The sequence below is a fragment of the Globicephala melas genome, chromosome 6 (genome assembly GCF_963455315.2).
Source record: "Globicephala melas chromosome 6, mGloMel1.2, whole genome shotgun sequence".
NCBI classification, from domain to species: domain Eukaryota; kingdom Metazoa; phylum Chordata; class Mammalia; order Artiodactyla; family Delphinidae; genus Globicephala; species Globicephala melas.
In genome coordinates this window covers 8,119,784-8,136,232 of record NC_083319.1, presented here as the reverse complement: position 1 = coordinate 8,136,232, position 16,449 = coordinate 8,119,784, and the positions used below count along the sequence as shown (strand labels likewise).

Below are 16,449 nucleotides of genomic sequence, written 5' to 3'. Positions count from 1 at the left end.
GTGCCTGGGGGTATGGCCATCCAGGCGGCGCGCGGCGGGGCGGGGCGGGGCTCCCGGAAGCTGCCCATCCCGCCCGCTTGCCGGCACCTCGGAGCCCGCGCTAGTGGACTGAGGTCACCGGCGTGTCTAACGCGCTCTCCCCGCCGGCCCGTCACCCCCGCCTCGCGCCCGATGGTGAGCAGTGTGTTGTGCCGCTGCGTGGCTTCCCCGCCGCCGGACGCCGCCGCCGCCTCGTCGTCCGCCTCATCGCCGGCGTCCGTTGACCCTTGCGGCGGCGCCGTCTGCGGGGGCCCGGACCACCGGCTGCGCCTTTGGAGCCTTTTCCAGACTCTCGACGTCAACCGCGACGGCGGCCTGTGTGTCAACGACCTGGCCGTGGGACTTGGGCGCCTGGGACTGCACCGCACAGAGGGCGAGCTCCAGGTAGGCAACACGCACCGTCCGCATGGGCGGGGAGGGGACCCCTTCGTGCCCCCGCACCTCCGGGAGGTCCAGGTGACAGGTCTGGTCTGCACGACCGGCTTCTTTGGCAGTACCTTGGAGCTTGGCAGGCTTGGGGGACGACCTCTCGGACTGGCTGGGACCTCCTGAGTGACAGACGGACACCCCATTTATGCCCTGTGGGGAGTAGAGCTCCTTCTTGGCCTCTGTGGGCGCTTGGGCCAGGGGGAAAGGCTCTCCCTGGGTACAGGTGGGCACCTTCTGGGCATTCTGATGGTAGCAAAGCCCCTTTTTGCTGGGGCTTTCCCCAGAGTAGAAGGCCAAGTCTCAAGAGTCCGGCTTATGTCACCTTCTGACCTCAGGACTAAGCTTTGATGCTCCCCTCTACCCATCATTAATGGTTTCATCCATCCTCCTCCAGGAGCACCCCTCCCTCCCCTCTCGTTTCCTTGCCAGTGGTGGGCCCTGATCTCGTTCCTCTCAGAAGCATGTGGGAGTCGGAAAAAATGGGAACTGAGGTTTCAGGCAGATCGTGACATGTGGGTGGTGACAACTGACAGTTCTCATGGGTTAGATTCATCCCCAATTTGACATGCCTGTCCAGAAAATGGGATCGTGATCTCTTACAGGGTTGCAGATTAGCATGAAAGAATCTAGGGGGAAATTCTTCATAAAAGTGAAAGTGTGGCCCACCTAGGAGGGGATTTTTTTCCCCTTGTCCTAGAGTGGGCACCTGGCCAAGGGGGAAGAGGAGACAGAGATGTGTTGTCCTTTCTGTATAAAAACCTCGAGCAGAGGCTGGTTCTTCCGCTTCTGTCTCTCATGGTATGTTTTCCTATCTGACTTTGTAGCTGTAGCTGCCGTTTTCCAGTATTTTATTTATTGTGGCTTAGCCTGATGTATAGCCTGGAGGAAGACTACTGAGTATTTTAAGTAAATTGTTTCTTTTCTAAGTTAGTTCCTTTGGTCCATTTGTACATACCGCAATTACAGAATCTCATAGCTAAGTGTGAAAAAATTTTTTGTTAAAACGCCAGTGAGTTAAACCAATTAGTTTGTTGGGTAGGTATACATAAAATTTTTAACTCATGTCCAGAATATCTTGGATCAACACCCAAGCTATTTAACCTAGTTAGGATAAGCCTAGGAAGACCAAGGTTAACACTGTGCAAGGTAGAATCATTGGGTTAAGTCCAACAGGCTTAGAGACAAGTTTTTTTTTTTAAGTCTTTTCAAGTGAGTTTTACACAAAATGGTGTTGTGAGCTGGATATTTTCCAACCCATAACTGATGAATAAATCACTTGGAAAGATAGGATGGCTGAACTCAGAGGGTCTGTGTCTTATGGGCTTGGGGATGTGTGGGCCTAGGAGAGCCTTTCTGCTTTTATGAACCTACCCACCTGGCATATGCCACCAGGAGCATCGAGGGCTCTTGGCTAGGGGAGTGTATTCAGTGTTTATACCATGCTTTGTGCCTCATCTGGAGTCACAGTGTGTTTTCAGTTCATGGCACATCTGATATTGATCCTAGTCCATTTTTTTTGGCAGTAAATTTCTAAGGGCAAATAAGGAGAAGGTGATCATTTTTCTCTCCAGTATTGAAAGGAAACCTTTTAGATTAGCCAAAGGGAGCCTAGCCCGTCAGGGTCACATTGGCTCTAAAATCTTTAACTCTGTGACTAAGTTCTACCATCTGAGACAATTCTTTTTCATCCTTTCGTTGTATGGCTTTAGTATGGACTACTTCTACTCTCAGCTTATGAATGTGAAATTATACAGCCTGGAGAGATTGGGAATGACCCATTTTATTTGTTTATTACCTGTGGCGGAGCACAGGCTAGTCTGTGGCGAATGGTTTAAGTATTAGAGAGAGAACCTGCCTTTTTGTGAATAGCTGGGCAACAGGAAGACACCCTGCCTCACGAACCCCATACCACTTCCTGTTGCAGTAGTATCAGAATTAGCTACATGCAGAAAAAGTAGTGCTGCAGTTTTGCAGAAGTAGCAAAGGCCAAAGAGAATTTGGGGGCCCTTCAGTTCAAAATGGGTCATCTGCCATGGGAATAGGCATTGAAAAACACAACATCAAACTTCGGTAGCTGCTTCAGATAACCCACAGGACCAGTCTGAGGTGCTAGGGTTTGCACAGGAATCAGCTGTGAGGGCTTATCAGTGGGTGATGGGTGAACCAAGGCCTTGTGACTACACAAAGCCTCCCACTAGCTAACCACCACTGGGTCAAGTTTTCTTTAGAAAAGACCAGCGATTTTTGGCATCTGCCTTTGTTTCAGAAGAAATTGGGACAGTCGAGAAAAATTTACTTAAAATGGCAGTGGGCAGGCTTCCCTGGTGGCGCAGTGGTTGAGAATCCACCTGCCAGTGCAGGGGACACGGGTTCAAGCCCTGGTCTGGGAAGATCCCACATGCCGCGGAGCAACTGGGCCCGTGAGCCACAACTACTGAGCCTGCGCGTCTGGAGCCCGTGCTCCGCAACAAGAGAGGCCGCGACAGTGAGAGGCCCGCGCACCGCGATGAAGAGTGGCCCCCGCTCGCCGCAACTAGAGAAAGCCCTCGCACAGAAACAAAGACCCAACGCAGCCAAAAATAAATAAATATATTTTTTTAAAAAATGGCAGTGGGCAGAGAAACCGATGGCAGCCAGCCAGAGAAATTTTCTTTGTAAAGAGCATGTGAGCAAGAAGCCTGTCCTGGGACTAAAGAAGGGAAGAGTTTATTAAAGACAGAAAAAAGATGATGACAACAGTAGCAACTTTAGGAGATGAGACTTCAGCTAGAGCTAATTATAGCATTGCCTATTTAAGGCATTTTCATGTGACCAAACAAAATCTCTGTCTGAAAACAAATTTAAAACATAGGTTAGAACTCAGGCAGCCAATTAGGGAAAGAACACAAGCTGTGTTACATGTTGTCAGTTGTTCCTTCAGCTGAGGCTTGTGGGGCTCTCCTAAGGGGCTGGTGTTTGATGCAGGTGAGGATTCTAGAAGATGGAGGGGTTGAGGTTGCATATGTGCCATCTAGTTTGAGCCTCACAAACTGGGCTTTGGGGAGAACTTGAGGAGCAATCCTTTTAGAACCACATCTGTTATTCCCAAAATAGGTTTCAGGATTATCCAGAGATGATCCTGTCAAAAATGAGAATCTGCCCTGCCCTAATTCTCTCCTTGACCAGAGCAGTATATAGGAGGCAGTCTCTGTTGACCTGAAATAATTGAATGGAAGGTCATTAATATCAAGTTGGTATTGCTTAATCAGACAGTACTGTTGAACTCTATACCTTTTCAGTGTTTGGCCATTTGTGGGGCAGGTATTTGCATAAGTAGCTGGACTTAGGTAAGACAGTCTACAGAAAAAGAGCCTTTTCCGTAGAAAAGGGGCAGACATAATTTGGTATGATAGAATGACACATTAGAAAAAGAAGAATGCTGTTTGCAGACTGGATTGAGTTCACATATTAAACTGATTGTGTTGTATTGTAAAATTCCTGGCTTGGAGGAATTATCAAGTCAACTAGAGGATGTTTTAAAAAATTAGTTGATATCTGGACTTCCCTGGTGGTCCAGTGGGTAAGACTCCACACTCCAATGCAGGGGGCCCGGGTTCCATCCCTGGTCAGGGAACTAGATCCCGCATGCATGCTGCAACTAAAAGATCCCTCATACTGCAACTAAGAAGTCTGCGTGCCACAACTAAGAATCCCGCATGCCGCAACGAGGATCCCACGTGCCGCAACTAAGTTCCGGCGCAACCAAAATAACTAATAAATAAATATTTTTTAAAAAATTAATTGATATCTGCAAAGGTGGAGCCAAGTACCCTGATCCTAAGACTGAGTGATAAATAAGAACCTACCAGAGTGGGCCTGATCTGGACCTTCAGTGGATGAATTCCTTTGATGTTCAAAGAGCCATCAATTGTTGAAGCCTCACAGAAACCACGGGGGAATGAGAAGAACAAATATTTTGCTGGTATTCATTTCTAGCCCAGCTGAGTACACAGCCGCGGGATGAATTCAGTGAACAAAACTGTACTCAGCGAGGACTAGTCTCATTAAACTAAAGCTGAGCAGACTTTTCATTTGTTAACCATTTCTCCTACCAGTGTGAATTTCGCAGAACCGAAGAATTTCGTCTCGGCCAGGTCACTGGCCATCATAGGCCAGCCTCCCACCCAGTGTGGGAGGCATTCCTCCTGTGGCATCCTTCCCAGAGGGTCACCCAGCCCATTCCTTTGTGGACCTAGTCGGGGCCCTTGTGAGTTCTTTCTTAGGTCAGACTGAAGTCCGTCTGCTTGCATCTGCTACCCATTTGCCCCAAGGGTACCTTCAGGAGCAGCCCAGAAACGTGATCCGCCTTGAAAGCAGCTGTCTTATCTGAAAACAGCTATCCTCCTGTAATCTCTGCTGCTGCTCAAAGCAGTAGACTTCACCGTGCACTTCTTCCATGGTATGCTGTCCACACTCCATGGTCCCTCCCCGGAGGCAGTGTGCCCTGGAGTTTAGACTACAGATTTTCCCTGGAAACATAACACGAAGTGAAGGAAGCCAGTCACGAAAGACCATATGTATTACATGGTCCATTTTCTATGAAAGTCCAGAATAGGGAAAGCTGTAGAGACAGCAAGTAGATTAATGGTTGCCTAGGCCTGGGAGCAGAGGGGAACGGAGAGCTAGGAAGGGGATGACTAATAATAGGTCTGGGGTTTATTTTTTGGGGGGTGTTAATTTATTTATTTTCAGCTGTGTTGGGTCTTTGTTGCTGCGTGTGGGCTTTCTCTAGCTGTGGCGAGCAGGGGGCTGCCCTTCATTGCTGTACGTGGGCTTCTCATCCTGGTGGCTTCTCTTGTTGCGGAGCACTGGCTCTAGGCCCACGGGCTTCAGTAGTTGCAGCACGCGGGCTTCAGTAGTTGTGGCTCACAGGCTTAGTTGCTCCGCAGCATGTGGGAACTTCCCGGACCAGGGCTCAAACCCGTGTCCCCTGCATTGGCAGGCGGATTCTTAACCACTGTGCCACCAGGGAAGCCCAAGGGTTCTTTTTGAGGTGATGAAAATGGTCTAAAATTGACCATGGTGGTGGTTGCACATATCTATGAATGTACTAAAAGCCATCAAATTGTACACTCAGATGGGTGATTTGTATGGTATGCAAGTTATATCTCAATAAGACTTCTTTAAATAACCCAGTACAGTCTTTGTGGTATAATGTAAACCTGGGTTCAAGTATTGTCTGTGCTGCTTGCGAGCTGTGTGACCTTGAGCAAGTTACCCAACCTCTCCAAGTCTTATCAGCCTCCTTATCTTGGTGGTAGGAATACCTACTTCAGTGGGTTTTTGTGGGATTGAATTAGAAGAAGTACAAAGAACCTGGGACAGGGTTCAATACAAAGTGACTTGTCCCCCCATCGAGTCTGAAAATAAGATGCCCACAGTTGGTCGTATCCTCTACATTTTTTTCTTAGGTTGCTAAGGTGAAAAGTGGGCTAGAGGGCTTCCCTGGTGGCGCAGTGGTTGAGAGTCTGCCTGCCGATGCAGGGGACACGGGTTTGTGCCCCGGTCCAGGAGGATCCCACATGCCACGGAGCGGCTGGGCCCGTGAGCCATGGCCGCTGGGCCTGCGCGTCCGGAGCCTGTGCTCCGCCGCAGCGGGAGAGGCAACAACGGTGAGAGGCCCACGTACCGCAAAAAAAAAAAAAAAAAAAAAGTGGGCTAGAAAGAAGGAGAAGGCCTGGGGGATGTGGGTAATAAAGGGTGTGTCAGTAATAAAGGGTGTGTGGCACCCAGGGAGAGCACAGTCTCCTGTCAGCTGACAGGGCTGCGGGAAGCCCGGGCCCTATAGCTTTAAGGAAGATTAAAACAGAAAAGAAAAGAAAAGAAAAAGAAACCCCAGTGGCAGGAGATTTCTAAGAAGTGGTCTTGTCACTCTACACCCAGTGACGTCTTTGGCCCAAATGTTTCCCTGGATGGAAATGGGCCCCCTTGAGCACCGCTCTTGTCAGCCTGTTGCCCGTTTCATGAGCCATAGATGGTCTTTTCTCAAATATAGAGTTCACTTTGAGGTTGTGAAAATGGAAGCTTCAAGTAGAGCTTATTTAAACCTTTGGAGATTATGTCACTCACCTCATTAGTGTGTAGAAGTGGCACTGAGGCTGGTTGAAAGCAAAGGCAGTGGCAGAACCCAGGATTTGGACTTTGCCCAATTTAGCTCAACATACACTGCCTCCTTCCTTCCGTGGCTGGAGGTACTTAACTAATCCTTAAAACTTTGAGGCCTGGGCTTCCCTGGTGGCGCAGTGGTTAGGAGTCAGCCTGCCAATGCAGGGGACATGGGTTCGATCCCTGGCCTGGGAAGATCCCACATGCCGTGGAACAACCACAACTACTGAGCCTGTGCTCTAGAGCCCGCAAGCCACAACTACTGAGCCTGCATGCCACAACTACTGAAGCCCGCGTGCCTAGAGCCCGTGCTCCACAACAAGAGAAGCCACGACAATGAGAAGTCTGCGCACTTCGACGAAGAGTAGTCCCTGCTCACCGCAACTAGAAAAGCCCGTGCACAGCAACGAAGCCCCAACACAGCCAAAAAAAAAAATAATAATAATAAAACTTTGAGGCCTTTATTTTCACAGTTTGTGACAAGGAAGTATCTGTGCCATGACACCAGCTGAGAGTTTTAAGACCCCCATAGTGCTCAGGAAGCAGGGCCTGAAATGATAGGTATGCTCTGGTCTATAAAAGACTCAACACAATACCTAAAAAAGGAATTTGTTGTCTTAAAGTGCGCCTTCCTTTAAAATAAATGAATAACAAAGGTAGGACAGAAGGAGCTTCTTATCTGCTTTAAACTCTTGGCTGGGAAGCTTGAAAAGGAGGTGAGTCATGGCTTATTTTCCCAGGGTCCTGGGGAAACTGGAGCCGGTGGCTGTCCCTGTTCCTGCTGCTGCTTTGTGAAGCTTTCCACATTCCATCTACCCCTGGCCTCCTGCCTCCTTTCCTCCAGCCCTCCCTCCTCCTGGGCTGGAGTCTGATGTGACTCTTCTTACCAAACACAGGGAAAACCACCTCCATTGTGTGAGAAAACTCGCAAAAAAAGAAATGCCAGTGATGAAAAAAAAGGGGAAAAAAAGGGCAGGTTTTAGAATGGTTTAGATCACCCAGAATAAGCACAAAGTGTTGAATCCTTGTCTTTGGCCTGTAACAGTGAAGATTCCTGTTGGTTAAAACCAACTCACTACTGTGCCCACCTTCACCATCCTGTTGGCCTTTCCCCACTGTCGATTCTGGTTAAATGACTTGTCCAGGGTCTTACAGAAGCACTACAGGGAGAGATTACATTCTTATAAAAGCCTTCAGTGATGCATTTATGGACGTGGTTAACTTTTTTACTTTATGTCTTGGATGTATTTTTTTTGCTAGAGTCTCTTCTTTAACCTATATAAGCAGTAAAAATAGGATCTGGTAAATAGTTCTACAGCTAAAAAAATGCCTTTTCTGAATTGTTTCTAAGTGCTGACGATATAAACCAGTCATTCTTACACAGAATTCTCCCAGCTGCCCTTCACACCCTGAGCAGCTCTGATGTACATTTGCTGAAGGCAGCTGTCCATCCGGTGGGCTTCATGCCTGTGTCTGGGCTCTTCTCTCTGAGGTCCTCCCCCAGGACAGAGCAAGCAGCTGGTGACAGTTCCATTCTCACTCATTCAGATGATCTCAGTTGTAGAGTGTGATCCTGAAGTCAGCTTTAAGAAACCACAAACATTTCGTGTTGCTTTAATAATAAATCTGCTAGTTTGCCTTTTCACGTAGGAGCAGAGAAAGAGCGAATAAGGAAAGCGTGGCTGCCACAAGTGGGCTGAACATGTACCAGTGGTTTGGCTCCCACTGGTCAGTTTTGGGTTGGTTGGGAAATTCTGATTATTTAAGGTGATTGGGTGTTTATATGCCGGCTTCGATACTATAGTCTCCCCCTGCCCCCCTTGGCATCTATCTAATCTGAAAGGAGAATCAGGCTCCTATAAGAGCAGAAAAAGAAGAGAAAGTATGCTGTGTTTCTATGTGGTCTCTTGTTTCTACAGATCTTTAATTTATGTGCTACATCTCAAAATCCTATACTTAAAATCAGGTTAATTTTGTACACGCCTAACTTTCTTTTATTTTTTAAAAGTTTATTTATTTAATTTATTTATTATTTTTGGCTGCCTTTGGTCTTCGTTGCTGCATGCAGTCTTTCTCTAGTTGTGGCGAGCAGGGGGCTACTCTTCATTGCGGTGTGTGGGCTTCTCATTGCAGTGGCTTCTCTTGTTGCAGAGCATGGGCTCTAGGCGCACGGGCTTCAGTAGTTGTGGCACGCAGGCTTCAGTAGTTGTGGCTTGCGGGCTCTAGAGCACAGGCTCAGTAGTTGTGGCGCACGGGCTTAGTTGCTCCGGGGGCTTAGTTGCTCCACGGCATGTGGGATCTTCCCAGACCAGGGCTCTAACTTCTGTTCCCTGCATTGGCAGGCGGATTCTTAACCACTGCACCACCAGGGAAGCCCCTAACTTTCTTTTAGAGAAAAGAAAAAGACATCTTTGTTAGCAGGCATTGACCTTGAACTTGGGACCTCAATGGAGACTGGCTTTTCACCAGGAATAAATAAGCGTCCAAGAGACTGTTTTCTCGGTGGGGCACTTCTCTTTTCCACAGTCACAGGAGTCCCCTTCAGGGAGTTTTGGCCAAAGCTAGATTTTCTGGTTTTACTTCCTAAAATGGAAATAGATTAGGGGATTTCACCTTTTTCATTACTGCAGTTTTGTCGTCTTCAGTGCCAAATGAGGCTGGTGCCTGGCTCCTCTTCATTGTCTAATTGTGGGCTGAGTCGAGGGCATGAGGCTGTTTAATAGTCCTGCCTGACACCCTGAAACCACTGCTGCCATGGGACGGCACAGGACAGCACCCAGGATCTAAGTGTTTAAATTCTCCGGTTGATTCATTTCAGAGAAGGATAGTCACCTGCCACAGTGGTGCCTTTGAAATAACAAATTGTTACTACCAACGTATAAAGAGATCCTTCAAGCTCTTTTGCTCCTGTACCATCCGAAAAGGATTTTATTTTTTATTTCATTCTTTTTTTTAAAAAATATTTATTTATTTATTTATTTGGCTGCGTCAGTGTTCGTTGCGCACACAGGATCTTTGTTGCGGCTCGCAGGCTTAGTTGCCCCACAGCATGTGGGATCTTAGTTCCCTGACCAGGGATCGGACACGCGTCCCCTGCGTAGCAAGGCAGTTTCTCAACCACTGGACCATCAGGGAAGTCCCCGAAAAGGATTTTAAAAAACAGTGTACCCTGTTGCACGTTAAGTTGACATCTAAACATTTTTGTCATAGGTTTAATAGCTGCAGAGGATATAATTTCTGGCATACTGTGTATCTGCCTTAAATGTTTTAGTCTGTCGGTTTTGGTTTTGATCAAAACCTTAGAGTTTTGCAGATTTGACTCATCCAATTTATGGAAAATGCCTTCCATGTAACCTATTGGCCAAGCCAGTCTTCATTTTCAAGTCAAATCCATTTGACTCTCTGTCAAATAAAATCTGACTTCATTTTTCAGTTAAAAAAGAAAGTCTTAGTGGTCTTCCCTTTGACAACATCTCTTCTGAATGCTAATTGTAATTCTAAGATAGATAGATGGGTAGTAGGTAGTGAAACTTGTAAACAAGGGACATGGGGAGAGCTCTCTGCCCTGTTATAAGATGCCCTCAGGAATCTGCAGTTGTCCTTTTGTGTGATGTCCCAGGGGCTTTTATACCCTGGGCAATTCATCAGGATAATTTGGAATGGGTTCCCGCCGGGGGTTCATTCCATTAGAATTTGTTTTCTCTGAAAAGTACGGGAGATCTTGTGACACAGTTTTATCCCCAAGTCTCTATTTTCTAGATTCTTGGAAGAGTGGGTTGCTTCTGCAGGTGATTACCCTCAGCTTAACCAGGTTCTGTGGACGTTTATAAGTCTACAGTTACTGGAGTGTTATACTTGCCAGCCCTGTCTCTGGATATGGGTGGTCCCTCATACCCAAGAAAGTTAAGTGAGGTGGAATTGTATTATAGTAATAGCAAAAGAAACTAATGATCTCTACCAGATATTGGTGGTTTAGGCGATGCTGTGGTGTAAGGAAAGAGATGTACTGCATTAACCCACAAGGAGATCAAAGGTGCTTTAAAATAAAAATATTGGCAAAGTATGCAAATTGAACAGATTTTCATTGATCCCTGTCTTAGGTGCTGGTCAAGGGAGATTTTAGGATAAATAAGGCCTGGTCTCTTCCTCGCCTAGTTATTATTTCTTTTCTTCTGCTGACTTTGGGTTTAATTTGTTCTTTTCTGGTTTCTTGTGGTGGAAACTGAGGTCATTGATTTGATACCTCTCTTTTCTGATGTAGGTATTCCCTTCTAAGTCCTGCTCTGGCTGCATCCCACAAGTTTTGCTGTGTTGTGGTTTCACACCATTCAAAATACTTTCCAATTTCTCTTTTGATTTCTTCTTGAGCATGGGCTCTAGGCACGCGGACTTCAGTAGTTGTGGCACATGGGCTCAGTAGTTGTGGCTCACGGGCTGTAGAGCGCAGGCTCAGTAGTTGTGGCTCATGGGCTTAGTTGCTCCATGGCATGTGGGACCTTCCCAGATCAGGGATCGAACTCATGTCCCCTGCATTGGCAGGTGGATCCTTAACCACTGCGCCACCCGCCACCCGCCACCCGGGAAGTCCGAACTGTCACTTATCTTTGAAAGAGATTTAAATAATAAGGAAAAAGTTCTTTCTATCTACCCACACAATTACCATTTCTAGTGCTCTTCATTCCTTTCATTCCATTCTTCATCTGGTTATCATTTTTCTCTATCTGAAGGATTCCTTTAACATTTCTTGTAATGCAGATCTGCTGGTGGTAAATTCTTTCAGCTTTTGTATGTCTGAAAAGTGTTTATTTTGTCTTCCTTTTGGAAGGTATTTTTCTAGGTATAAAATTCTGGATTAACAGTTTCTGATGGAAAGCCCCCTGTCATTCTTGTTTTTGTTCTTCTGTAAGTAATGGGTCTTTTTCTCAAGGTGTTTTTAAGATTTTCCTTTATATCACTGGTTTTCAGAAATTTAACTGTGATGTGCCTGAGTGTAGTTTTTTGTTTTGTTTTGTTTTGTTTTGATGTTTTTTATGCTTGGGGTTTGCTGAGCTTCTTGGATCTGTAGGTTTTAATAAATTTGGAAAAAATCTGGCCATTATTTCTTTAAATATTTGTTCTGTCCCCACCTCCATGAACTTCAGTTGGGTGTATATTAGTCTATTAGCAGTTCTCCCACAGCTCACTAATGCATTTTTCATTTTTTTGTATTGTTTTATTTTTTCTCTCTGTGTTTCATTTTGTAAAGTTTCTATTGCTGTGTCTTCAAGTTCATTAATCTTTTCTTCTGCATTGTCTAATCTGCTATTAAAACCATCCAGTGTGTTTTTCATCTCAGACATTGTAGTTTTCTTCTAGAGTATCTGCAATGTCTCTGTTTAACGTTCTTGATCTTTCTTGAGCACGTAGGATACAGTTATGACTTGCAGTATCCTTGTGTACTAATTCTGTCATACATGTGACTTCTGGATCAGTTTCAATGGACTGATTTCTCTTCTCATCATGGGTCATCTTTTCCTGCTTCTTTGCATTAGGCTGTTAATTTTTTATGGGATTTTTATCTTGGATATCTTTGTATTCCTATAAATATTCTTGAGCTTTATTCTGGGATGCAGTTATTCAGAAACAGGTTGACCCTTTCCGAGCCTGCTTTTTTTTTTTTTTTTTACGGTACGCGGGCCTCTCACTGTTGTGGCCTCTCCCGTTGCGGAGCAACAGGCTCCAGACACACAGGCTCAGCGGCCATGGCTCATGGGCCCAGCCGCTCCGCGGCACATGGGATCTTCCCGGCCCGGGGCACGAACCCGCGTCCCCTGCATCGGCAGGTGGACTCTCAACCACTAAGCCACCAAGGAAGCCCTGAGCCTGCTTTTTAAAGCTTTGTTAGTCAGGCAAGAACAGCATTTAGTCTGGGGCCAGTTTTGCCCCACAATTGAGGCAAAACCCTCTGAGTACCCTTCCGGAACCTTCCTATATTATGAGGTTTTTCCACTCCAGCTGGTGGGAACAGGAACTATTCTTAGCCCTGTGATGCCTTTGGCTGCTTCCTTCCCCACCCACAGGCAGTTTCCTCATACTCACTTGCTCTGATTTTGGGGGGCCCTCAGCAGAGCTCCAGAGCTTGCTCTCTGTGTAGCTCTGTCTTCTCTGGTACTCTGTCCTGCAAACTCTAGCTGTCCTGGCCTCCCAGCTCCTTCTCTTCCACATAGGGAGACTACTGGGCTCTGCTGGGTACCCACTCTCTGTGCCATATCCTGGAAACTCCAGGCAGGAAGCCTGGGCGGTTGAGGGGCTCATGTGTTTAGAAATCTCAGGAATCACTGCCCTTCGTTGCCTAATGTCCAGTGTCTTGAAAATCATTCTCGTATGTTTTGCCTTCCTTTTGGAAGGTATTTTTCTAAGTATAAAATTCTGGATTAGCAGTTTCTGATGGAAAGCCCCCTGTCATTCTTGTTTTTGTTCTTCTGTAATGGGTCTTTTTCTTAAGGTGCTTTTAAGATTTTCCTTTTTATCACTGGGTTTCAGAAATTTAATTTGTTTTTTCAGAAATTTAAGTTGTTACAGGCAGAAAGGTGAATTGGTTCCATCTTGGCTAGAACTCCATCTTGGCTAGAACGCCCCCACCCCCCGAGTTCATAACTCAGTTCCGTGGTACAGAGTAGTCCATTAAATGAAAAACCAGTAACCTCCTCAATAAGGGATTTATCTCATGTTTGTAGATGGGGGCCTAAAACATCACTATCTCCCCCAACTCACCAGATTTTCAGTGCCTAAAAAAAGATTAATTTTCACTAAAGGATTACTTATTTATATAGGGATTTTTGCTCTGGACTGGCTCTTCTTTAGTATTCAAGCTATTTATTTCTATGAACTCACAATCATTTTCTTTTTATTTATTTATTTATTCGTGGCTGTGTTGGGTCTTTGTTGCTGCGCGTGGGCTTTCTCTAGTTGCTACAAGCAGGGGCTACTCTTCGTTGCAGTGTGCAGGCTTCTCATTGCAGTGGCTTCTCTTGTTGTGGAGCATGGGCTTTAGGCGCCCGGGCTTCAGTAGTTGTGGCACGCAGGCGCAGTAGTTGTGGCTCACGGGCTCTAGAGCACAGGCTCAGTAGTTGTGGCACATTGGCTTAGTTGCTCCGTGGCATGTGGGATCTTCCCGGACCAGGGCTTGAACCCATGTCCCCTGCATTGGCAGGTGGATTCTTAACCAACGTGCCACCAGGGAAGACCCTGAACTCACAATCATTTTCTTTTCTTTTTCTTTTTTTTTTTTGCTGCACCGCACAGCATGTGGGATCTTGGTTTCCCCACCAGGCATCAACCCCATGCCCCTTGCAGTGGAAGCGTGGAGTTTTAACCACTGGATCACCGGGGAAGTCCCTCACAATCATTTTCTAGATAAAATAGCTAATATGTACTGTTCTAAGAGCTTTGTACATTATTTCATTTAGTCTTTAACCGACTCTGTGAAGTAATGATACGGTTCTGTTACTATCCTCATTTTGCACATGAGGCTATTAAAGCACAGAGAGGTTAAGTAACTTGATCAAGATCACACAGCCAGTAAGTGATGGCCAGGATTGAACCTGGGGTCTGGCTCCAAAGACTAGACATTTAATCAACACACAAAGCTGCTTCCAGGTAAAGTTGTTCTGTATATCCAGTGAGAGGGCAACTGATGCAGGTTCCTCAGCTTTCAAACAAGCATGCTGCCTTGCTTTCCCTTGTCGTGTTTTCTTTTTAAATTACGGTCGTATGTATGCACACATGTGTGCCTGGTCATACATGCACATGATTTGGTTTCACCAGATATAAGAGGATATTCAAAGAAAATAAACCTCCCATCTATCTTTCTTCCTTCAAACCCCCAAGTTCCCCCCCACCCCACCCCAAACCGTCTCTTCAATTTTAGTTCGTCTTTCCAGAGAGATTCTTCACGTACACAAGCTTAGAAACAGATGGCAGCAAACGATCCCCTTTCTTCTGCACCTTGCTCTTTTCATCTAACAAGATATTTTCAAGTCATCCCATAATAGTAGGTGTAGAGCTGCCTTCCTCTTTTTGACAGCTGCCTAGGGCTCCATTGTGGTTGTGCATTAATTTACGACGTACTCCCCTTCTAAAGAATTTTACATTGTTTCCAAACCTGTGCTATTGTAAATCAGGCTGCAAAAAATATCCTTATATTTTATCACACGTATGTATCCCATATATATCACATTTGTATATGTGATTTCCCACATGTGCAAATATATCTGCAGGATAAATCACTAAAAGTGGAATTGCTGTGTCAGAGCGTTTGTGCTTTTGATCTGTTGGTAGCTGTGACTAAATTGCTCTCCAGAGAGATTATACTGATTTACACTCTCATAGCAGCGTATGAGGGTATATGTTTCTCTATACTCTCCCCAACACAGTCTATTAAACTTTTTTCATGCTGTGTTTGTTTTCAAAATAATGGCTGTGAACACTATATCAAAGGGTTACCTTTGTGAGGGATGACCCGGCACTGCATTTGTCTGCCAGGAAACTAAGAAACAAATGACCAAAGATGAATTCCCTTTTGTTCATGATCATTGACTCATTTCAGCCCACAGACTTCATCTGTGCCTGGTTCTGGGCACTAGGGGTAGAAAGATATGCGACTTGGTCCCTGTCCCCAAGAAGTTCATCTTGTAGAGCGAGACTCAGAGAAGTGGCTATGATACGGTGTGCATCGTGTTACACACAGTTGCAGAGAATGGGATAATGGAACAAGGGAAAGTGTTGCTAGATGTCTTAGGAAGTGTTGCCAGGATCTCTTGATTGTGCTAAACTTGATGGGGAATGTCATCCCGGAAACAGCCAGGTGGAGAGAAGGAAGTTGGACTCTTGAGGACCAGCCAGCTCAAGGTGGCTTCTGTGAGGCTGGAAGCTCCTCTGGAGGTTACCGCGGGCACCTCCCTGCAGAACTGCCGGCTGCATGCAGGGAATCGGTCGGCTGTGATTGGAGGGATGTTGCTGGTGGGGATAATGAACTCGGTAGTGTCGGCAGAGGTGATTGGCCGCGCCCTGCTGCAGTGAGAATGCAGGCTGGATGCTCGGGTCCTCACTTGCGTGATGATCATTAATTGAGCGAGGACAGCTGAATAATTGGGAGCTCGAATTGCTTCTGCCTCCAGGAGAGGTCTGTTGGGCTATCGCTTTTTTCCTTTTTTCAAAAAGCCAAGCGTTTGATCACCGTCCACCTGCAAAAGTGAGTTTTTATTGAAGAAGCTCCAGCTGCTCTCTCGTTGTCAGCGACCCGGCGGGGCTTTCAGAGTGAGCTGCTTCTCAGGCCAGGCACGACAGCAGTGCTTAGCAAATTTGAGAAGGCAGGAAACAGCCACTGCATGCAGAGCTGCCAGCCTTACAACTCCCCAGGCTAGTCGTCCAAGCAGCTGTGTAGCCAGAGACCCTTGGTATTGTGGTCACATCCCTCCTCAAAAGTGAACGGTCACCGTCGGCGACGTGGGGAGGAAGCCGTGATGTTGCAGATGCTGTGGCATTTTCTGTCTAGCTTCTTCCCCAGGGCCAGGTGCCAAGGCTCCAGAGAGGGGAGCGGGAATGAAGTCAGAGGCACCCCGGCTCCGGCGCGGGGAGCCCAGATGCCAAGCTTTTTGGGGAAACAGGACGGAAGGGCTGAGGCCACGGAAAAGAGACCCACCATCTTGCTGGTGGTCGGACCCGCAGAGCAGTTTCCAAAGGTAATGGCAATGTCGAGAGGACCTCCTAGGTTAGGGGCTAGCCTAGGATCATTTTCCTGGAAAAAGCTGGAGTGTGGGGGAGGAAGAGAGGACTTATGAATGAATCCGTTTGGTC

At 46.5% G+C, this 16,449-nt stretch overlaps 1 protein-coding gene across 7 annotated transcripts in view; it reads left to right on the top strand.

Annotated features, from left to right (window-relative positions):
- Positions 1-2: 2 nt before the first annotated feature.
- Positions 3-16,449, top strand: part of SLC25A25 (solute carrier family 25 member 25) — a 33,042-nt gene continuing 16,595 nt past the window's right edge. The window contains exon 1 of one of the 7 annotated variants that reach the window (XM_030858533.3): positions 3-423. In XM_030858533.3, the coding sequence (XP_030714393.2) occupies positions 13-423 (411 nt within the window). In that variant the 5' untranslated portion in view covers positions 3-12. Of the gene's footprint in view, positions 424-15,659; positions 16,335-16,449 lie in introns of those variants that run through there. The other 6 variants (XM_030858535.2, XM_060300372.2, XM_030858540.2 and 3 more) reach the window with 6 other exon arrangements.